Genomic DNA, 24,099 nt, shown 5'->3' with positions numbered 1-24,099 from the left:
AGTTTACTTGCTTGTAACCATGGTGTGAAAGCACCCACTGTAGGTTCCTAAGCTTGTTTGCATGAAGATCCTATACAGTGTCTTCTCAGAGCTGAGAGTCCTTTTTTCATTGGGTGCTTAATATACAATAAGCACAGCCTCTGCTTTGACATGCCTCCAGGCTCTATAAAGCCTGACTGGAATACACACACCCAGCAAAAATGTGTCAGGGACATGGGATTACACATCCAGAAACACTCTTTAGCCTGTTTCTGAAGGGAAATGTAATGTGAACTTATGCCGTCTTTCTCCAGAGAGACACTAACTTCCCACAGGTTTCATTTGAACTGAATGAAATACTGGGACAAGAGGGAGAAAAAGTGAGTTCAAGTTACCTCCTTTCCTAACCTACAGCTGGACTATCAGCCCAAAGGCAGCACACACATCCTATTATACCAAGCATGAACATTCCTTAGGTGGCAGGTAGTGAGGAGATAGGTGAAAAATCTGCAGTACTGTGAATGAAGAGAGGAGGGAAATGGGGGCTGGGAATATATCTGTGACCTGAGGAGTGACTCTGACTCTTTGCCTTGGTATGAACAGTCAGCAGCCTGACTAAAGGAGTCAAAGAAGTTGGTTTTGGAGGATGTAATGGAAGACATGAAAATCATGTAGTTCGAGAGCTTTTCTTGCATAACACTTACCACAAAACCACTTCTTATTTATGGACAAGGAGTGCAGCAAGACAATGTACTAGAACAAGATAATGTGTGTCGGTCCATGCAGATGAGGCACCCAGGATGGAAGTGTGCACAGTGGAGAGTGGTGGGTCTTACCTGACTGGGTCTGACTCTGCTTCTCACCTTGGGCTACAAAAGGAGCCCAGGACAGCCAGCCATGAGCTGCAGGGACATCCATCAGGTCCATAACTGTCCATGGGAGGACTCTGTGCCACAAAAGTTGCGATTCCCGTGGAGGAGATCAGGGCCACATGGCTCTGAGGCGGGCTGAGGTGACACCACAGCCCATCTGACTGCAGATGGAAGAGGGAGTGCCAGGTATTGTTGCACTGTCAGCTTAGGAATTGTTGCTGCACAAGCACCCAGGCCAACAGAAGGGAAGGCAGCAGGAGTACATGGAGAGGTGGAGGATGTAAGATGGCCTCTTTCAACAGCAGCTTAAATTGATCATGAAAAGTCACCCTTAGGCAGGTCAGGAAAAGATAACTGGTGGAGGAGAGATGAAAATTCACTGGAGCTGGAGCACAATAGGGAATTTCAGCAAGAGTTTTACCATCTAACAGCAAAGGTACACCATGTTAGGTCTGCCATTGCCTTTGCTTCATCATACAGGGCCTCTATGGGCATCAAATGTCAGTTGTTGACAAGATTTATTCCCTTAGGATGGGCTCCAGTGCTGTACACCAAGGATAATAATGATTCCTTGTAAGCCTGCTCATATTAACGTACCGGGGCGGCTTTTTATCTCCATCAGAGAGATAATGGGCCTAATTTTGAGCTTTTTTTTTGCTCAGTTTTTTTTTTTTTTGTAATTGTTCTGCAGCCTCTGGACGAGCAGATTTTTGCTGTGTTTGTCTGAGTGCTGGTCTTCTGTGTATTGTCTGTGCTTCCTTAGCATGGATGGAGGAGTGGGCATTGTAGAACATTCAACTTCAGTTCCCCAGGAAAATGATGCTCTGAGGGGAGCTTGAAAGAGTTTCTCCTTTTGGCACTGTGCTGTGCCAAGAGAGAACCCTTTCTTCTTGCTTCTGAACATCCTTCCTGAATTCGAGGTGGTGTGCAAAGCAGGGCATGCTGAGAAGCACATTATCCAGCAGCCCTGCATTTGTCAGATGCTATTAAGCAGCAGGGAAAGGGAATGGAGGAGCTGGTGAATCTGTCACATCCTGCTTGTTCAAAAGATTATTGATGCTGCCTAATTCATCAAAGCATGACCGACCTAGTGGTGGGGTCTGCTGCCAGAGGTCTCCAGTTGCTGCTTCTGTTACAGCTGCCCATGAAGCAATGATCCTTGTTTATGAAAGTAGCCTCTGATTTTCTGTCTGCTCATGAGCCTTTCAATTAATACACGTAAAAGGATCACTCTTGCCTTGGACTCAGATAAAACATGAAGGTCCTGTTCACTGAGAAATGCTACCATTTTGACATTTCCTTGTGTTTTGCAATGTGATCAAAGCAGGGAAGTACTGATACTTTCTGTGCAACAGCAATCCTGGAAAATTTTAATTGGAATTATTATAGTGTCTTTTTCTTTTTCCTGACATTATTTATACTGTGTATGGGATTATTTTTCATTCCCACAGTTGAAATATTTTGATTGATTAACAGTGAAAAAATATGCTGTTTTGTAATGTTTGGTTTTGAATTATTTCATTACTTCCTAATTGCAGTAATTTCTTGATAATGAAGTACTGCTTGATGGGAGTTGCAGATCAGAAGCTTGGCAAATTCTCTCTGAACCTCTCCCATTGCCTGATTTACATCTCTGGTACTGCATCATGTGGTTTAGTCAAATGGAATTTGATGTCTTTCTGCCTGATGTAGAGATAGAGGAATCAGGTCTGTATGGCATAAGACAGGTTCAGGTGTTGATTCTCATGAAGCATCATGCTGCAGTGGAAAAAATGGGAGTTTGTGTTACTGTGTTCTGATTCTCAATGAAAAAAAAAGTCAAGTATTTTTTGGTTGAATATTTCCTCTGTGTTTCTTGGATAGAAGATTGAAAACGTATGTAGCTAGAAAATTGAAAGTATCTGCTGCAGTTTGGAAATGCTCTTTCACATGCACAAACTAGGACTAGGAACCAGCCTGCCTAAAATCTCACTTCATTATAAATTCAGTCCTATCTTACAAAACTTACCAGGTTTCCTTGGCCCTGTAGGTAACTCTTCATTAAATAACTCCTGGTAAGTCTGAGAGGTCTTTAGGTTCACCCTTTGTTTACCCAGCACAGGGTGAGGAACGAATTTCAGGGAGACAGGTATTTATGTCCTTCCTAAGCTCTGCTATGGGGTGAGTTTAGTCCACTTGAGAAACCTGGAAAATCAGATCTCATGAAGACTGCTGAAGGTGGTGAAATAAGAAGTAGTTATAAATAAAATTTAAAAGTAAAATTTTTACCCTGAAATAAAGACATAGTTGGAATACTACCATAAGAAAGAATGGATCTTTGCTCAGGGCACCTCCAGAGGGAATGCAACCTTAGTATGTTACTGTGTAAAAGAGGGACCAGATTTGCAGGTCATGGCCAGAATTTTCTTGAGCAGGGTGTGCAAGAGACCCAGGGCCAAAAAGCAAATTAAAGAGGGAGACTTCTTTAACCTAGGATTATGCAAGTGGTGTGGAAGAAAACTCTAGGGACGTTTTACTTCTTGTGTGGGTCAAAGTTAAGTGCATAATTACTGTAGGGAGAAGGAGTGTTGGATCCAGTTCTCCATGTCTGCAGATGAGTCTGGCTGCTTCCCAGCTGCTGGGGTTGCTGTCCTGACCTTACACCTCTTGGGCCTGCCATGGGTCAGGGCCAGCCAGCAAGAGTGATACCTGAGTCCTTATGGCACCTCTCAGGGGTGGTGGCTGCTCCCCCCAGCCACTTAACCCATTGCTTTCCACTTCACCCATGGGTATTTGTGTCACTAGGTCATAGAAGCATAAAGTTATTTAAGTTGGAAAAGATGTCTAAGATCATTGAGTCTGACCATTAACACAGCACTGTCAAATCCACCACTAAGCCGTGTCACCACATGGCACATCTACCTGTCCTTTAAATACCTCCAGGGGTGGGAACTCCACCACTTCCATGGGCAACCTGTTTCCAAAGCTTGGCAACCCTTTTGGTGAAGATTGTTCCTAATATCCAGTCTAAGCCCAAACTTGTGCAACTTGAGGCCATTTCCTCTTGTCTGATCACTTGTTATTTGTGAGGAGCAACCGACCCCCACCTGGCTACACCTTCCTTTCTGGCAGCTGTAGAGAGTGATAAGGTCAACCCTAAGGCTCCTTTTCTCTAGGCTAAACACCCCCAGCTCCCTCAGCTACTCCTCATCAGATCTCTTCTCTACACCTTTCAGCAGCCCCTGTTCTCACAGCCACCCAGCCAGGCAGCTCTGGATGCCAGGAGGGCTGTCCTCTGCAGGTGCTGCTGTTCCCTACAGAGTGAGTGGAGAAAAAGAATGAGGAAGGCAAAATCAGCCCCCACAGGCTTTTCAGAGTTGGCTGCCTCTCTCCATGCACACAGCAGGGGATGTAGAAGCTGGGATAGACAGGTAGGTACCTGTCCTGTTTGCCCCCAAGCCCAGGCAGCTTCAGTTTGAGAGGAGTCACCAAAATGAGGTAGTTGGCACAGGCAGACTTGACAGGACCCCACTGCTTTCTTTCAGATTGTCTTACTGATGAAAATGTCCTAGTTTCTGGACAGGAAGAGCCACAGGGCTGGACTGCTGTTCTGCTTTGCAGGACTTTCTTTTATCTCAGCTCAGCGATATCGCATCAGCAACAAAATAAAAATAGTATGTGGAGAAGGACCCATACAATCATAAAATATCGGGGCCACCTTCCACTCCCAGCTTTGAGAGGTCAAGTGTAACAGCTCCACAGCATTTGGTCTGACTGCTTTAACCTCTCATGGGTGGTTAATACTACCTAGCAGAGGAGTAAAAAATTTAGAATTGTAAATACTCTTTCAGTCCTGATAGTAATTACCTCGTAGCGGAGTTAGTGCTTTGCCAACTCAAAGAGACCTAATCCCTTTCTGTCATAGGAAGAGAAAAAATGTTATAGCTGTGAGAACTGTGAAGCTTATTTTCAAATAGATGCCTCAGCATTTTGATATTTTCTGTGGGATTAACTAGTAACACAGGAAGGCTAATGCATATGCAGAGCTTTCATTTGCTTCTGTAACAATTTACCCTGTGGCAAATTGAACTGTGTCATGAGAAATGGAGTTGTTTCCCCTCCTTCTTTCTCAGATGAAGGAAAAAGACTTGTTAGCAACATAGAAACAATTTGCAACTTATTGTCATTTCAGGGAAGGTTTCTCCTTGCCTCGTATTTCTGCTTAAGTTTCTCTATTTCTGTTTACCCAAACAGAAAGGATTGCCATTTTAGAAGCACAGAAGCCACACAATGAAACATGTAAAAGCATCTGTGCTAACATAAAACAAAACTGAAGCTCTTTCTGTACTGATCTGTTGCACTCACAAAGTTGCTGTTATCTCAAAAAGGAGAGATGATTTGCTCTGCTCTGTATAACTCTGGCTCCTAAGGGTGGCTTTGTGCTGTGCCTCTGAGCCTGGTTCTGCAAGCATCTGGTGCTGATGGGCACAGGCAGCGATGGCTGCAGAATACTAATGCTGCCACTGGCTCCCACAGGGCTCCACTTCTGAAAAATGCTTTAGCCATTCAATGTCCATGCACCATGCTGAGCAACAGGAGGGTAGAAAAGCCATGCTCAGGGATTTTTTATTTTTTTTTAATGCAGGGCAAGAAGCCGACAGCAACGATGGCACTGTGCTTCACATTGTTGTGCCCAGGCTTCTTTCAGAGCTGCAGTCATTTATATGCATAAATATCAAGCCTGTCACTTGTTGCAGGCTCGATAGCATTTGTGTAACACAGAAATCAGAGAGAGAAGAAAGCTAAGCATCTTCTATTCCAGTCTTAGAAAACAAATGACTGTGTAGTTATCAGGTTTCAGGTTTTATTAGATCACTGTTCTCTGCAATTTGTTTTCCTTCCTCTTCTGCTGTCTGATGTATAGGACCATGAGAGCACCTCCCCCCACACCCCTTTTGTCTTTCTCCCACACTGTGACTACCCACAGGGGGTATCTCAAAGAATTACCTACCAGTAATGATTGCCACAGCTCTTTTTGCTTCCATTTTTTTTTGCTTCCATTAGCCATCTGACAAAGTCCCTCCACATCACTCATTTCATGCAGAGATACGAGATCTCTGCCGTAATTGTATTTTTGAATACTTACTTGGTTTTTCTTTATCTCCCCTAGGCAAGATGCTCACTTGCTATTTGCTCTGCATACCATGTCTTTCTGCAGCTTCTAAATTGAGGCTGGCATTGTGTTTACCAGTCATCTCTGTCTGCAAAGCTATGCAGTTGCATCTAAATTTTCTCTGGGTCTTGCAGCTATTCTGTGTTGAAAGACAACTAAAATACACTACTCACACAAAGCTGCTTTTCCATTAAAGCAATTGGTGAAGTATCACAAGAATGTTGTTCTGATGCCAGGAGGGAGGAGGGAGAGGGTTGTACTGATTGCTAATAGGAGGGGGAATAGCCTTTGAGACAATCCCCTTATTAAATGTGGTCTGCACAATGAAAACTTGGGAAGCCTTTCTAAGGCTTCTCACATTTAGGCTTTGTGCCCAAGCTCAGGGTCTCAGACATGGAGGTGGTTTCAAAATACCGCACAAGGGGAGCCATTTCAGCAAAAATATCAAGGTTACTTGATTAATTTATTAAACTGTCTTGGATCACCACGCCTCTTTATTGGCTGTAACTCCAGCAGAACAAAGTAACGATTTCTCCCTATACCTCTAACCAGCCATTGCTCTGCTGGACTGTCAAGGAAGTTTCAGGGACAAAGAGATAGAGCCCCTGTGGACATTGCCAAGGTTTACTAGAGGTTTCTTTTTTCCCCTAAGTGTAATTTTTTGTGCCTCCTCCCTTTGCAAGTCTTCCCTAATCTTAAGAAAATCTTAAAGCAGTAGTATTACAGTCTTGATAGTCTGAAAATATCAATAGTGCAGGATTTGTAGGGACCAGCAATATATTTTCCTAAAGAAGGACCTGTGTGCCTGAAGGCTCGTCTGTTTTGGGGTTTTTTTTTTACCAGCTTCATCAGTAGGTCTAATAAAAGATATTACCTTCCCTACAAATGTTGCCTTACTTATTAGAACAGTTGCCTCCAGGATATAAAACACTTAACTGTGTGTAAAACTCCAGTGTCAGGGTGATAGAGTGGAGTTCAATGGTGTGATTTCCATGCCCTGAGCCAATTGGCAAAATTGAAAACAAGGTGGGATGAACACACTCCACCCTTAACATTCTGTGCATAATTTTTGTCCCTTACACTCCCACTCTATATCAGTATTTTTGCCTTTCCTACCTCTCAGCTGTATGGAGCAGGTCTTTTCTAACAAAGAAATGCACATTGAGTAGCATCTTTTGGATGTTATCTCAGAGAAACAGCAACTCTTATGGTATGCTTGATGAAACTTTGCCTTCTGATTATTTTCTTGGTTGCTATATCACTGTACTTTTTTTGTTGTTGTTGTTTACTACAAGTGAGATTCAGAGAGATGGAGAAAAAGAAAAGCCCACTGCAACTGAGTAGACTGTGTCTCCTTTAAGGGTCACCCAAGTGTTGTCAACTTGCTTGCAAATCTTAAAGGACTTTTTTTTTTTTAATATTTCAGGTGAACTTTCTGTGGAAGGCATACAAGACCCATTCCTTGTTAGTGTACATATCATCACAGACCCAGGTGAATCCAAGACTCTTCAGCAGGCCATTGATAAGCTTCTAGCCTGGATCCATCCAGACCTCCAGCTGTTTCGAGTCTCAGAAAGACGGGTGCCCAGGAAGCGCAGGAAGCTGCTCAAGGCTGGTGTTTCTCAGCCAGCCCTCGCTGTCATTCTGTTCTTGCAGGAGGAGTATGGAGAAGAACCCATCTTGCAGCTCCACGAAGCTTTTCAGCGGCCACCTTGGCATTACCACCACACAGAGCTAATGCATGGGAAATTCCTCCCTTACATGCCATGCAGCCAAGACTTTTACACTTTGGCTCCAGAGACTCCGCTGTGGGCCATTCGCCCAGTGCACTATGGGAAAGAAATGATCCGCTTCACCATATACTGCAGGAGTGAAAATTTTGTGGACATTCTGAAATTGTATGAGTTAATACTGAAAAGACCAGTGTGTCAGAAGAAAGCGGACTTTTGTGTTTTCCCTGTCTATTCTAACATGGAAATAGACATTCAGTTTTCTTTAAAAAAACTCCCAAAGGGACACGTTCCAGTGAGGACAGAGTCAGCCGTGCTGGAGTTCAGAGTAAAAGACGTGGGGCAGCTTGTGCCTCTTTTGCCCAACCCTTGCAGCCCCATCAGTGAAGGCAGGTGGCAGACAGAAGACCACGATGGAAATAGGATCCTTTTGCAGGTAAGTTTGGTGCACAGGGAAATAGAAGCACATTTCTTAGTTTTGTGCAGGAAAGCTTAACGTGCATTGACAGTTTGCCCGTTGGTTGGTTGGTTGGTTGGTTGGTTGGTTGGTTGGTTGGTTGGTTGGTTTTTTTGCTCTATCCTTGGAGCAAGAGCCAGGATAGTACTGCTGAAGAAAGAACTTGAAGCCGCTGGCTGTGTTGAAACCACTTACTTGTTGTGTAACTGATCACAAAAGCAGTGAATAATGTTATCCAGATATCAGTCAACCTCAGTTTATGCTAAGAGTGATATGAGATGAGATAGCTGTTTAAAAAAATGAGGAGATAAGGAATTATGAGCCCAAGTGGAGAAATCATGGCTGATGAGTGCAGTTTTATGAGAAGTATGGGCACAGAACTGACAGGGAGTTTTAAAATAGCCCTCAGTTATGAGGCTTTTATGGAAGACAATTAGAAGTCCTAATGGTACTCCTTATTTTTTAGCATCACTGGGTGACAAACTGCATCTCTCTTTTGTACAGTGATTATCAGAATGAAGAGGGAGGTGATAAAGGAAAAGAAATGTACCCTGAAGATCAGTCTGAGAGACATTCCAGAGCTGCGTAACACTTGTAAAGGCTGAGGAGGGCAGCTTCCTTGCCCATCTGGCAAGAGAGTCACCAATTTATCAGGGTTTCTGGTTGCACTTTAGGCATATCTGTGTTAGTCCAAGACAAGTTGCCAACTGAAGCTGACAAGTCATCACCAAACTTACACACAGCAACCACACTCACCTGTGTCCTCTTTTCCCTGTTCTTCCTCAAGAGGTTTCTGCTATGCGATATAACTTTGGTTTATGGGACCTTACACTGGTTTCAAACAAATTGAAGGGAAAAGTAAAAACAAACAAACACACAAACAAACAAACAAAAATTAGGGCTTTTGGTTTAAACCCAGCAAATTTTCAGAGGTAACAAATGCCAGGCAATACAGAGGTGAAGTGAGACTTGCTGAGCAAAGAAAATCAGAATGAGATTTTAGCCATATGAACCTAAGGAGAAGAGCAGAAACCTGCCTAAGTATGGTCTGCAAGTACAATTAAATTAATTTCTGTTTTCGGTGAGGATGGTGATTCTGAACAAGAGGACAAAATGGCAAATGAGAATGAAGATACAGAAATTGAATTCATCACTCTGGAAGTCTGGTGAAGCAAAAGAAGTTTAGTATATGCAAAGTGGAAGGAAAACAGAGACTCTGGATCTAACTTATGCCATTTTAAAGTCATAAAACCTGGGTCTTGGTATATGGGTTTTAAGCAAGTCTGTACAATAAGAAGTAGAGCTCTACAGCTAAATCAAAGGGAAAATTTCCTGTTACTCAGATACCTACAGCTGCCAGTGCAACATGACCATGAAAAGAAAATTGCAGTCTCTGGTGTGTACCAGAGTTACTGTGCCATAGGAAGCATGGGAAGTTGCACAGGGTCCCAAGGGCCACAAATGTCTTTGGTTCTGGACTCCAGAAAGGTGACCTCAAAAAGGTGCAGGGACAGGGAAGGGCTCTCACCCCATGCAGAGGAATGGAGAGATAGTCCTACAAAGGGAAACTGGAAGAGTAGGGTCACCTGAGCCCAAACAAAGTGAATCTGAAGGGAGCTCTGACTGGAAGACAGACCACAAGATAAACAGCAGGAACAGGAAAAGGCTGATTCACTCAGTGATTGTTTTGATGCGGAACAAGAACCTGACAATAAATAGAACTTAGTACATATTCATAGCTAGCTACATAACAGCCACCCAGCAGATGCAAACAGGTTAATACCTCAGTTTAAGGCAGGATGGTCAGTGAGGGAGAGGAAATGATGGAGCACGGGTTATAGGAAACATCAGATTTGGTGATCCATGGACTCCTTATAGTCATTTAATTCATTCTAAATTCAAAGCAGTTATAGTATCTACCTTTTAAAAGTAAAAAACTACACTTTGACTTCTCACAGAGAGTTGCTATTGGCAATATCATCCATGCCACAGCATTGATGATAACTGTAGCTTCTTCACAGTAATATAAACTGAAACAATGACCTCTCAGTATTTTTCAGTCTCCATATCAGTTGATAGTAATCATCAGAATGGTTTTGTTTACTTTATACAGATACTGCACCTTTTAAAAAATATAATTGTCTATAATAGTCTACCGAAAATGGTAGACTAACATCCCTGTTAAATTGCAGGCAGTGTTTAAAGTTTGAGTATACTCCATGTTTAAGCTAATGAGATGTGACCTCTTGCTTGTCCTGACAGGGAATTGGATACTTGCCAGCCAGATTGATCCATGTTCTTAATCCATTTTGCAAATGCAATTATCAAGGGGCTTAGATAAAGTCAGTTCAAGAGAAAACAAAGTTATTCATGGGTAAAATAAATCTGTTTAATGCCAAGAAACTGTTCTTCATTTGCAAGGAAGCTCTTCAGAATTATTTTGTCACAGTAGCTTTTAAACATTGGCAAATTGCTCCAAGGGTGCAGCTATGTAACATCAGAGGCAAAGGGTTCAGTTGGGTGGAGCAGGAGCAAGGCCGAGGAATGCGATTGCATCCTATGGGAAGAGACCTACACTGCTTCACCAGAGATAAGACCAGAAGCAGGAGCTCCAGTGGGAAGAATATGTAAATAGTGTAGCTAAGAATATACCATATGCTGGTGTACTGAGTATACTGCTGGATTTATAGGTCTTGCCCAGATTCTTGGCTGCTTCTGGGCGTAATCCACACAGAGACAGATGAAGTGCTAATCACTGATTGGACTGCTTGGCCATGCATGTTTGGGAAGCAAGAATAGTGAGCAGAGAGGAGAAAGTGCACAGATGTCTTCTTTAAATCATGATAACATCTCTGGATAGTGTAGGAAAAGTAAAATACAGTAGTTTCACGAATACAAGCCGCACGGATTATAAGCCGCACCCCCGGTGCCTCGACAATGTTGCTGTCTTTGTCAATAGATAAGCCGCACCCCGAATATTAGCCGCACTTTCGTTCGTCGCGAGAATCCGTGCGCAGCTTTCACAAATTGGCCAATTAGTAACAGGATCGTGGCATAGCGGGCTTTACTGGCTTGGGGCGGGGCCAGGAAGGCTCGGCCCGCTCATGGTTGCCGACGGGGCCGGGTGGCCCAGCTCAGCACCACGGCTCGGCGGGGCTGGCCGGGTGGTGCTGCCGCCGCCGCCGGGCTCGCTGGCCCCCCTCTCCCGTCAGCACCGCCCTGCTGCCGCGTTCGCTCGCCCGGCTGGCAGGGCTGCCGCCGCCGGGCTCGCCGCCCGCCCCGCTGCCGCTTTCGCTCGCCCCGCTGCCGCTTTCGCTTGCCGAGCGCCGCTTTCGCGAGCGCCGCTTTCGCTCGCCGAGCACCGCTTTCGCGGGCGCCGCTTTCACTCGCCCCACCGGCAGGGCTGCCGCCGCCGCCACCAGGCTCGCCGGCCGCCCCCTCCTGTCTGCACCGCTGCCGCGTTTCCTCGCCCTGGCCGGCACTGCAGGCCCCCGCACCGCCGGGCTCCCCCACGCTGCTGGCCCCGATTCTGCTGGGCTTCCCCCACTGCCAGGCAGCCCCACCCGCCGGCCTTCCTGCTTCTGCCATGCTCCCCTGCACTCCTAGCCCCAGTTCTCCCGGGCTCCCCCGCCATGCTGGCCCAGGCTCTGCCGCCCTCCCTGCCCCGCCCTGCTGGCTCAGGCTCTGCCGCCCGCCCCCCACACTGCTGGCCCCGCCTCTGCCAGGCTTTCCCACCTCTGCCGGGGCCGGCCGGGCTCCAGCTTGGCTTGGGGCTGCTGCGGGCTCTCACTTCCGTGTTGGCAGCTTTTAGAATTTTGTTAATAGATTAGCCGCCCCGGAATATTAGCCGCGCTTGCGGGTTTCCACCAAAATTTTGGTCAAATTGGTGCGGCTTGTATTCGTGAAATTACTGTAGTATTTTGGCAGGATTTCCTAGCCATTCTGCATGAGATGGAGCATGCAGACATACCCAGGAAGATAGTGGACACCAGAAAAATTAATATCTTACCTAGGCAGAGACTCAGCACTTAAGCTTAGAACCTGCTGCTGTTTTACATGCCAGAGAGTCCCTGTGCAGTTTATGAGGTGGTTATTTTTTACCTGGTGTTGCTTTATAAGGCATCTTTGAAATAACACTGCAAATGTTAACAGATCACAGCTTATGAGGAGGTAGAGGGATTATTTTTTTAGCTGATTTGCTGAATTAATTGGCCAATGTTCTTATCTGTATGGTACAACTGTAATCTTGAGTTGAGAAGTGGTATCATGTTTTAGGAGCGGAGGTAGTGGCCATAAGCGATGCAAGGAGCTGGGACAAGAGGACTTGTTTCGGACAAGTGGAAATGAGAAAGAAGGGCAGCTAAACCAGGGTCAGAGAAGGCAAAAAGACAAAAACAGGCAAAGAAAGGGCACTTTTGCAGAGAACAGTTCAGTCTGCAGGAAGGGAAATGAAGGTGAGAAAAGACCTTCAATCTTGCTGAATTACTATACTTAGTAGTGCAGATAGAGCAGAATTGAGCACAAAGGGAAAAAAAAAGGCAAGAAAAGCATCCACTGGAACAGGTTGCCCTGAGAATTTGTGGATGCCCCATCCCTGTAAGTGTTCAAGGCCAGGCTGGATTGGGCTTTGAGCAGTCTGGTCTAGTGGAAGGTGTCCCAGCCCATGGCAGGGGTGTTGGAGCTATGCAATCTTTAAAGTATCTTCCAACCCAAACCATTCTATGTCTTATGACAGGCAAGGATGTGTATAGGGCACCTTGACAAAAACTATATTTATTTTCTTCTGAAACAGGTGACACACTTTCAGAGAAAAAATTGACTCCATTGAGGGAGGTACCATGAACTGATTTAATTAATCTGCAAATCTAATACTAGTCTCCTGTTTTTCAAAATATTTTAATCTATTTTTCCTTTCCTTTTTGTGATGTGTTTAGTTGTCCTTAATGCTAATATCTGGGTTTTGGGGGAGGATAGAGAATCAGTCACTGACTCATATAAGAAATTTTTACTTGTTTTTCTTCAGCCTAATGTACTTTATCCATTTAAGTTTCTTGGCGTACTAGGATCTCTTATGTATCTATACACCCAGCAAAAATTCTTGAGAGTGAATATATTTTGTGTTAAAAAGCACTCAACGTCTATATTCTTGTAAACATGTTACAAGCCACTTTTCAAAGAGGTTCAATTTTAAATCACTTCTGTGCATTTTGCCTTTTTGAAATGCTGTGCTTCTGACTGTTTGCCTCTCAAGTAAGACTTACTATGATGATACTGAGGGCTAATCTCTGCCACTTTTTCTTGTGTTGATCTTTTTTCCCATGGATCAATTCCAATGGTTTTAATACAATTAAACAAACACCATCACACTCCTGTTGAGCAAGGCAGGCAAAATCTGGGCTCGGGATGGTGATGTCATTGCTGTGCTGGCTGGGTCCTGACCTCAGCAAAGCCTTGCTGGCAGTTCTTAATGCAGATAATGCTTAAGGAGATCTCTATCTGCTTTCTTAAAAAGCAGATAACTTAAAATAGACTGCAGCAACACTCGTGGATTTTTTCTGTTTGGTCCCAGCAGCCCAAGTTGAAAGTGCATTTCTGAAAGGTTCACCCCAAGTCATTTATGGCATTCCCAGATAGTCATCATGAAATTCTTCTGCAGCCCATTGTAAAACACAAAGACTCTAAATCCCTCCAGGCTTCACAAAGATTTGTGCAGAGATTATAAATGAGCAACAGATTAGCACCAGATGAAAAAATCTGTTCTGTTAGAGAGCTAATCTGTTCAGTCAGTGGCCGGGTTTGCTGCACATCTTTGTGGCAAGGTCTGACAAACCTACCTACCTGCATTTGGCATTTTGGTCAGAATCAACATGTCACTTTGCATTGTGCCTTTGTGCTCTCAGATGAGTGATGCCCTCTCTGGCATCTCCCTGGTTCTTGTGCCTGTTGCAGGCAGCATGGCTGTACCAGGCAGCAGGGAGGCAACAGGCAGTGCTGGGGGTGTTAGCAAGCCCTGAGAAGGCTGACCATGAGGACTTGGAAAAGAAAAGAGCTCAGAAGAGATGCAACTGTTTTCAAAGCCAGGGGCAGGATTGAGGAGGCAAAGAAGCATCCCCCAAAAGCTGAAGAGAGTGGTCTTGGTGCATGCGCAGGTTGCGTGCAACGCTTGATGTGTCGTGCCAAGGTGGCACAGGGGAGCACAGTCAATGGCCTTGGCACAGGACAAGGAGCTGGTTTGCCTGACTTTTAATCCTGGCTAAATCATTGAATCCTCTCTGTGATCTCTGACAAGTTAGAGAATGTAGATATAGAAAAGTCTTATTAGTTCACATAATCCAGTTCTAGAGAATACAGGATTAGCCTGTAATCTTTATTCACTAGTATTTCATGGGATGGAGCTTCTGACATGCTATCTGTGGTTTAGTATTCTACCTGTAGCATACTGCTGCTGCTTGAACTGTCTGGTGTTCTCACAGCCAGGAAAATCTTTAGTTACATTGCTTTAAAATGAAAGTATTAAAATAGTATCTCCCCATTATTTCCCATTTCTGCCCATATAATGAAGAACAGCATTGGAAAATAGGTCTTCTAAATCTTAACTCATCTAAAAAAATGATTGAGATGAGCAGTTCCTCCTATAAACAGCTGCTCAGAAAGAAGCTGTATCGGTGATGTCACTTGACCTGCCCTGCAGGCAGCCATTCTGCAGGCAGGCAAGCACAGCCTGCCCCCTTCTCCTCACCATCCACCATCACCTCCTGCCAGGCCAGCTGGGATTGACCAGGAACTATGACCCAGGAGCAAGATTAACAGCAAATACTTTGTGTAAAATGAAATGCCTCTATCTGTCTGCAGGAACATTTAAAAAAACAGGAAAAAATAGTTTAAAATGGCAAAACCCTAAAACTAGTCTTACCTAAAGTAGGTTGTCAGCTACAGTCTGTGTTCTTGCTGTAGTCAATGGGTGGTACTCAGTACAGCCCAAGGACATAGAAAACAATTCAACTAACCAAGCAGACACAAGAATTTTTTCTGGGAAAGCTGAAATGCTCTCCAGACCCCACTGGCTGTATTAAGTAGACAGCTAAATCTAATTTGTGATGTCTGTGGGCTCTGCCTGATGCATATGTGGTAGACAGGTGATGTGGGCTGCACAAGGTAAAGACAAGGCTTTTGTAGTGGCCCCAGGACTCTCTGCAGTACAAGGATAGATCTGTTCCCAAAAGCCTTGTGTTTTCAGCTCCAGCTCTCTCCAAGATGCCAGCAGTGGTCCCATCCTTTTCACAAGCAGGAACACTGCACTTGCTTTGATCCTTTGTTTCTGTGAATGCTTGATCTGCCAAATTGTCAGCTTAAATCTCCAAAAACAAAAGTATAGTGTAAAAACAAGATATGGTGAGGCAATCCATTATTTTCTTTCTGAAAAGCAGATGTGTTCTGAAGGTGCTTCTGTTGATTCACTGAGCATGGTGGTTGAGTTCACATAGTGTATCTTATAACAGAGCTACTGCAGAGAGAAAAGAAATTGTGCTTTTTGTTAATGCTGACAAAATATAATGAGGAGTATTTTCTTGGTCAAACACATCAAAAAAGTGAAATGGTCTGTTTGTGGACTTTCAGCATGTCAGATTCTTTTTTCTGGGTTATCCAAAAATGTCTTAAGATCTGGTATTTTCCTCATGGACAAGCTTTTTATCATGCAGAGTAATATTTAAACCACTTAGCTTACGTATTACACTAGTAAAATCATGCTATTTGTAGAGGTCTTACATGATTTCTGGCTAGTGTTTTGTTGACAACTGATTCATTATATTTGTGTCTTTTGTCCTCAGTTTCTTCATTCATGTAATTCTTTTTGACATTAAGGGAAACAGCTTACTATATTACACAGAAATAGGTTATGAATGAACATGCCTCATTACAGATATATGTATATAATACATGTGTATATTTACTCATCTACAGCATCTAAATGAACTTCTATGGTTTGGCTGTCCTATAATCTCTAGTAAGAAATCGTGAAAGAACCAAGCATTTTTTGCAGATGGGAAAATCCTTTTTTTGCCTGTAAAATCACTTCAATAAAAACCAGAAGATGGCTATGACAGATCTGGGTCACTAAGACAATGTGAAGTGCACTAGCAAGATGTTAGAAGCAGCAATGTATGGAGCTCTTTTAGAGACTGGGTACAAAGAACCTCCTTGGTTGCTAGGTCTCAGCTCCTTATGTCGTGTCATATAAAGTTTGGTAAAATGTCCTTGTGCATTACACACCCCAGAAGATTCTTCTCCTGTTGTTAATAGAAATGTTTTATTAGTTTGTGGTTCCATTTTCTTAATAGAGAATTCATCTTATTTTTTTTTCCAGTGGCTCCATCTTTTTCTGTTCAAATTTATTCTTTTTCACATAGATGGGATTGGAATGATGTGCAGCATTGCAGATGAGGCCATAGCAGTGTTGTTTGCAGTGCTTTTTCAACTCATTTGAGACTGCCCAATACTGTGTTGTCATAGTCTTGTTGCTTTAATAGCAGAAAGAGATTGGGATACTCAGGTCTTTCTCCTCTCCTGTTTTGAAATGACAAGTCTGATAGAGAGATAATTGTTTATTCTCAAGAGTATGATCTTGCACTTTGTCCCATTTGTTCCTGTCCCTTTTGGAGCAGAGATCAAGTGTTTTTTATTACGTGATAAATTCCATTAAGAAGACTATAAATTAAACTTCTTGAAAGGTTAATTTCTAAAAGCCTCACTTAAATAAGGGGGAAGGTGGAAAACCTTCACTTGCTCAAACACAGTTCAGTTACTCAGACATCAGCGTCTAGCTCCATAGAAAAGCCACCTGGCTCCAGCTCCTTCTTGAGAGGGATGTTGGCTGATCATTTGTCACAGCTGCTTTCCCCATTCAAATGCTTGAGTTTAAATGATGGGTAGGCAACTGAATCGTGCACTGTGACTGAGATTCAGGTCCAGATTTGGATCATAACTGTGAGTTTGGGTCTTCAATCTAGGTGTCTACAAGCAAACTGAATGTGTGTCTGTAATGTCACTCTGAACTAGTTAATAGAACTAACCAAGTAAGAAAGAAAATGGAAGAGTTGAAAGAAATAGTAAATTCCCATTGAGAAGGCATAATGAGCTTGCTTGCTGAAGACTTACTGGTGTTTTAAAGGAGGACAAAACCAAAAAAAAGTAAGGAAGAAATGAGAAATTATAATTACATAATATAATTGTTCCATTTCTTTATTTTTTTCTTAAGCTGTCCGCTAAGGTAGTAATATTGGAAGAAAAAATTTTAATAAGTCTGAGTAAGTCAATAGGAAGCAAGAAATTCAAACTAGTGTAATTCAGCCCACAAGGCAAGGCTTCTCTACCATTTATTCTTGTTGTCTTTGAGGCTCCTTATGTAAATATTTGGGATTTTGGCAGGGTGGGTTGTCTTTGTTATTGCAGTGAAACATTTGCTGCAAGCATACTGACTGAAGTCTGCTTCATAATTATTTGCAAATATGGAGACTCAGCAATGGAGACTTAGGGTTGTGAAACTGCCAATTCTGTATTAATGTGATCTTCTTCTTCTCTCCCTCTCCCAACTGCAGCAAGCACACAGTTGGTGTAGGAAGTCTGCAAAGCAGAACAAGCAGCCATATCCATCTGTGTCAACAGATTCCCACTTCACCACTCTGCCAGCCTTTCTTCCTCAGAGCCACCAATCTGTCTCTGAACAGCCACAGGAAATGGGTCAAAAAAAGATACATCACATGAATGGCCTTGGTCATTATCTTGGTTTCTCCCAGCAGGACTTGAGACAAGGTGATCAAGGAGACTTCACGCACAGATCCAGGCGTGCCTCCAGCATTTCTTGGTCATTTCAACGAAGCAAGTCTCTGTTCTGCTTGCCCACAGTGAACTCCTCTTCAGCATCAGAGACATTTCATTTCAGTGAACCATTTCAGTGTTTAAGCACTGGTTCACCCGCAACCAGGTTAAAAACATGGAAATGCAGCCACAAGCTTAACATTGATGACTTGGAGGGTGCCCAAGAGACTGATGTGGACACAGGGATGAAGTTGTCCTTCTCAGACTTGTCTGTGGTTTCTGCATACTCTGCCCTTAATGGATTTTGCAGTGAGTTGGAAGACTCTCTTCCATCACAGAAACAAGCTGCCAATAGGGCTAAACAGGCAGTCACCACTGGAAGGCCTGTATCAGCCATGTGCAATACTTTTGAGTCAGTTGATGGTTCACTGCCTTCTCTTTCAGAATGGTCTTCCAGCTCTTTCGTGTCACCTTCTCTCTCTGAGCAACACAAACAGCCCTTGAGAGCAGCTCCCTGTTCTCTGGATGATCATGTTTGCCCAACTTCACCAGTTAATGAAGAAGAATTTTACATCTGAGGTTTCTCAACCCTACACCTTCCAGAGGAAACATGTTCTACTTGTGAATGACAGCCATGTGTCCACCCTGCGCTTACAGAAGGTTCCTTGCTGAGGAGAAGGTGATGAAGAAGTGTGTAAAATATTTGAAGGAAATACTTAGAACCCTCTGAGATTGGCATTCCCAGACTGGGTACAGTAAAGAGTCTGAGTAAGAAGTCTGAGATTGCACCCTGTATCTTTGTACTGGAGGATACGATCAGCAGAGGTTTTGCACAGGAGCTCAAGGTGAATGTTTTCTGCCCAGCCTCTGGACTGGTGGTGAAGGAAATGCCAGAAGAGGCATACAGTGTTCCATTTTAATTTGGCAAAAAATGAAGACTAATTTGTGAAACCAAACTGCTTTAACTTTTCTGTGAAATTCCCTTAACTCAAGAAAGATGGGTGAAGAAAGGGGTTTTATTTCCCTTTAGCAGGTCCCAAAAGCATCTCTAAGCACAGCAGGTCCCAGCAGCATAGCCCCAGTAGGGGCAGGCAAGAAGTTTCTTGTGAAGAAACACTTTCTTTCCAATCTTTGAGAGCTGGCACTGGTGAGAGGGGCAGAATCACACAAACATCAAGGTTGGAAGAGGTCTTCAATATCATCTAAGTCCAAGTGACAGCCTAGCACTACTATAATCACCCCTAAACCATATCCCCAAGTGCCACATCCTGACACCTCTTGAACACTTCCAGAGACTGACCCCACCAACTCCCTGGACAATTTGTTCTAAGGTCTGACCACCCTTTCAGTGAATAGTATTTTTCTGCTATCTAATCTGACCTCCCCTGGTGCAAGTTAAGGCTGTTTCCTCTCCTCCTTTCGCTCAAGATATGGCAGAAAAGACCACTTCAGTGCAGGCTCTTTTCTGGTGTTGTGGAGATCAGTGAGGTAACCCCTGAGCCTCCTTTCCTCCAAACTAAACAACCCCACTTCTCTCAGCTCTTTCTTATCAGACTTTTGCTCCAAACCCTTCACCAACTCCGTTGCCCTTCTCTGGACTTGCTCCAGCCCCTCATGTCCTTCCTGACTTGAGGGGCCCAAAACTGAACACAGGATTCAAGGTGCAGCTTTCACCAGTGCCAAGTACAGGGGTCAATCCCTGCCCTGGTCCTGCTGGCCACACTATTGCTGATACAGGCCAGAATGCCACTGGCCTTCTTGGCCACCTGGGCGCACTCACTCTCATGTTCAGTGACTGTTGACCAGCACCCCCAGGTCCTTTTCCAGCCACTCTTCCCCCATCCTGTAGCAGTGCATGAGATTGTTTTGACTCAAGTGCAGGACCCAGCACTTGGTTCACCTTACTGAACTCCTCAAGACTGTCCTCAGCCATCGATCCAGTCTGTCACAATCCCTCTCCCTCAGGAGAGCTTTCCTGCCTTCCAGCAAGCAGATCAACTCTCCCACAAAATTTGGTGTCATCTGTGAACTTACTGAGGGTGCACGCAATCCACTCATCCAAATAATCAATGAAGATGTGAAACAGAACCAGCAGTAGTGCTGAGCCCTGGGAACACCACCAGTGACCAGAAACCAACTGGATTTAGTTCCATTCACCACCACTCTCTGGGCCTGGCCATCCAGCCAGTTTTATTCAGTTAAGTCCACCCATCCAAGCCATGAGCAGCCAGTTTCTCCAGGACAGTGCTGTGGGAGACAGTTTCAAATGCTTTCCTAGAGTCTGGATAGACGACATCCACAGACTTTCCCTCTCCTACTAAGTGGATCACATTGTCATAGAAGGAGATCAGGTTGGTCAAGCAGGACCTGCTTTTCATAAAGCCATGCTGGCTGTGCCTGAGCCCTTGGTTGTCCTGCACATGCCACGTGATGGCACTCAGGATGATCTGCTCCATGACTTTCCCCAGATCATCCTTCCAACCCATCCTGTAGATGGGCATTACAGTTGCTAATTACCTGTCAGCCAGGACTTCTCCAGTAAACCAAAACTGCTGGAAAAGGGTTGAAAAAGGTTTGGTAAGATCTTTTGCCAGCTCTCTCAATCCTCTCAGGTACATAACATCAGGGCACATAGATGTGTGTCTAACTGGGACAGAAGGTCATTACCCTTTCCTCACAGATTATGGGAACTTCACTCAACTCCTCATCCCTAACTTCCAGCTGTCATTGCTGGGTACCCTGGGAGCAACTGGCTTGGTGTTAAATACTGAGGCAAAAAAGGATTAGGTACCTCAGCATTTTCCCCATCCCTTGACACTGTGCCACTCTGTGCACCCAGCACCCTCCTTTTACTGCCAATGTATTTATAGAAACTTCTTCAGAAGAAGTGTCACTCCTTCCCCAGGGAAGAGGAAATTCCACTGTATCTCTTACTTTGACAGACGAGGACGCAGAAAGTGCCAAAAGGGAAACCTTAGAGAACATCTTCAGCCCCCTCACCCAGAAAGCCCATCCTTTCCAGACAGAAGGGAGACCTCTGGACTGTTGTCTGAACCGCTTGTACAGACAGTGATAACCTGAGTAACCCATGTTTGCTACTTCTAACTCAGGCAGTGCAGCTTACCTTTTTGGAATACCAACCAAGGAAGATAACACAGCATTTTTGTATATTTCTACACCATTAGACCCAAATAAAAGACAGCTCCCTGCTTTTTAAGGGGTTGTTATTTTTCTGTTAAAAATAATTAATGCAGAAACTTATTCCTTTTTTTCCAGTTCAAGCATACTTCTTTTGAGATAAAACTTGTTTCTTCTTGAATACCTCTCCCCAAAGGGAAAACAAATCAATTTTTCTGGCTTTCAAAGGATATTTTTAAAATATGCATTTTTGGTAACCTGTTTTGTTCTAAATAAATTGGTGTTTAAAAAAAAAATAAGTGTAAAGCTGCTAACTATGACAGCTAAGTACCTTCACCAGGATTTAAGTCATATAAACAGATTTTATAATGCATGTTCTGAGAAGTACATTTTTGGCTGACAAGTGTCACTGAGCACAACTCTGGTTGAGCCACTGGGGAAATGACCATGTTAATAGGTATATGTATAATGCTGGGTGTAACCTGTATAGAGGTGTAAATGCTGAAGACCTACCATAATGGCATTATGGTGTATGGAATAAAAACTCATTTTCAGAGAAAGATGTTTCCTGTATTACCAGGTAATTTTAATCAAAAGCATTTCTGCTTTAGAGGGGAAAAAAAAGGTGAAAAAGCACCCACGTGCTGTAAATAATAGTTACAAAAAGTGGAACAGCTCCCCTGGCCCACTTAGGTAAGTGCGTGGGTTTTACAAACCATTCTGGAAGAAAGTCTAGAGGAGGATGAGTACAGGTTTTTAGGGGAGGAGCCTGCAGCCCGAGTCCAGAGGAGGCTGGAGGGATAGTCAAGGCTTTTTCTTTTTGCAGTTTTTTTCTTCACACAGGAAAAAAGGCAACAAACTGAAGTCCAAGTCTTCTCTGTGTGAGATGCTGTCATAGCATTTACCAGGGGTAGACTTTGACTTTTGTGCTAAACACAATGAATTAACAGTAAAATCTATTCAAGGTAAAGAGCACGGAGGATTATCAGCCTTCTCCTGCCCTCTAAAACAGTTTAGGCTTACTGCAGTTTTGGGTAAACTGTTCTTTTTCTGGGACCAAAAATAGCACTAATGAAGAATTTGTTGTGGTGTGTGTGTTTACCTGCTCTGTGCTCCTTCAGATCCCACACAGCCTTTCCTCTGACTTTAGTGACCTTTAGATCAAATCCCCCCGAACATGTGAACCTGATTTATCTAAAGTTGTATCCCTATGTAATTGTTTGTACCCTGCCAAAATATATATAAAACACTGTGAAGTCAGACTAGCCCCTTTTTCCATTAGCTTGCATTTCACCATGCAAACAGTGATGCCTAGGACAGTCAGCATCCACAGGTTTAAATATATGTTTCATCATTTTCTTTCCATAATAATGGTATTTTCACAATATTTTAATAATACAGATAACTTTTGATCTGGACATGAAATAAAAAACCTGTTGGAGCTGATGTAGCTGTCTGATCCTGGCATCTTGCCAATACTGAAACTCCTGACGAAAGCTGATTGGGGTTTTTTTTATGAACCATATTTCTGCTAAGGCATGCCTCTAGGAAGGAGTCCATCACATCTGGGGATCATTGCCTGCTGTGGCAGGAAGCACTGGTAGTGGAGATCCACGGGGAAGCACAGGACAGCTCAAGTGTCAGTCATGAGGTTCCTGTATGTTATTAACCAGCAGCTCCACAAGCATCTCCGTTCCAGATTTTGCCACAATAATCCTGATGGGAAGAGAGCCAAATGAGTGTCCACAGACTCTGCAGTTGTACTGTCCCCACTGGTTCTGTCATTGTTCTGTTTATGGATACCTAACTAGAGATTAAAGTTTTAATTGTTTACATTGATGGTGCTTGTAACCAAATCTTGTAAAAAACTCAGTGTCCTACTGTCAGGAAAAAACAGAGGTTATATTGTACAGAAAACTTCTGTCTATAAAAAAAGACATTAATTGTGTTTCATTGAAGGTAGGCTTCATTAATTCCTTTCCTATTATTTAAGAAGGGGCTCATCTCTTCAGAGACTTGAATATGCACAAGTTTAATGGTATATACTTATTGATTTGATTAAATTATCAACAATGTATTTTGAGAACTGCAGTTTTTTCTGGACTTTCTCTCCTTCTCACCCCAGAATGCACTACTTCTGTTAAATAGAATAGAGATGAAAACCTTATGCATATTCCTTTATGAAGTATTGCAGACTTACAGAGTATTTTAACTAGGCTTCCAAAATGACTGCAGTGGCACAAGGTCTACAGCTTTTGGTGGTGTGTGTTGGCAGGTTAATTACAAAATAAAAACAGCAAAAATATATTCTGTTGGACTCAGTTTTGCCTCTGCAGACTGGGTCTTTTGATTCTCACTGTGCTGTTGTAAATCATTTTCGCTAGTAAAGCTGAATGATAAAATAGGAACTGTGACACATATTGGTAATCTTGCATGCTTAAATCCCATCTGGATTTGTTTGATGTGCATTGGTCTTCATAATCATCCCTTCCTCTGATTTTCATCGGTGTGTGGTGTTACCTATTATGTATTTCTTTATTCCCCCCATGGGACACATCTGCATGTCAGCACTACATTGTATACGCAAAGCTGTGTAGGTTTGTCTTTGTTTGGTTTTTATGGTTTTATGGTTTAACATTGTGGGGTTTATATATATTTTATGGCACTTACAGAGCTGTAGAAACATCAGGAAGAGGCCTCTGGAGGTCATCTAGTCCAAAGTGTCTGCTGAAAGCAGGCACAAAGTTGCTCAAGCCTTGAGCTTTGGAGTTAAATCAAGTTGTTCAGGACCTTGTTCTGGTCAGATTTGAAAGTAGGTAAAGATGGCAATTTCACAGTGTCTCTGGGCAATGTGTGCCAGTGCTTACCCACTGTAATGGTGAAGAATTGCTTCCTAATCTGCAGTGAGGATTTCCCATGTCCAAAATTGGAATCTTTTCCTCTTGTTTCACTGAT

The 24,099-nt window shown here is 43.4% G+C and overlaps 1 protein-coding gene across 1 annotated transcript in view; it reads left to right on the top strand.

Moving 5' to 3' along the window:
* Positions 1 to 19,637, top strand: part of FAM124A (family with sequence similarity 124 member A) — a 38,269-nt gene extending 18,632 nt beyond the window's left edge. The window contains exons 3-4 of the mRNA XM_033052081.1: positions 7,430 to 8,169; positions 17,787 to 19,637. Coding sequence (XP_032907972.1) covers positions 7,430 to 8,169; positions 17,787 to 18,584 — 1,538 coding nt within the window. The 3' untranslated portion in view covers positions 18,585 to 19,637. The remainder of the gene's footprint in view (positions 1 to 7,429; positions 8,170 to 17,786) is intronic.
* The last annotated feature ends 4,462 nt before the right edge of the window (positions 19,638 to 24,099 follow it).

Source organism: Catharus ustulatus, chromosome 2 (genome assembly GCF_009819885.2).
Source record: "Catharus ustulatus isolate bCatUst1 chromosome 2, bCatUst1.pri.v2, whole genome shotgun sequence".
NCBI lineage: Eukaryota > Metazoa > Chordata > Aves > Passeriformes > Turdidae > Catharus > Catharus ustulatus.
Note: the sequence above shows the minus strand (reverse complement) of the source record. Positions and strands in the feature narration are given on the sequence as shown.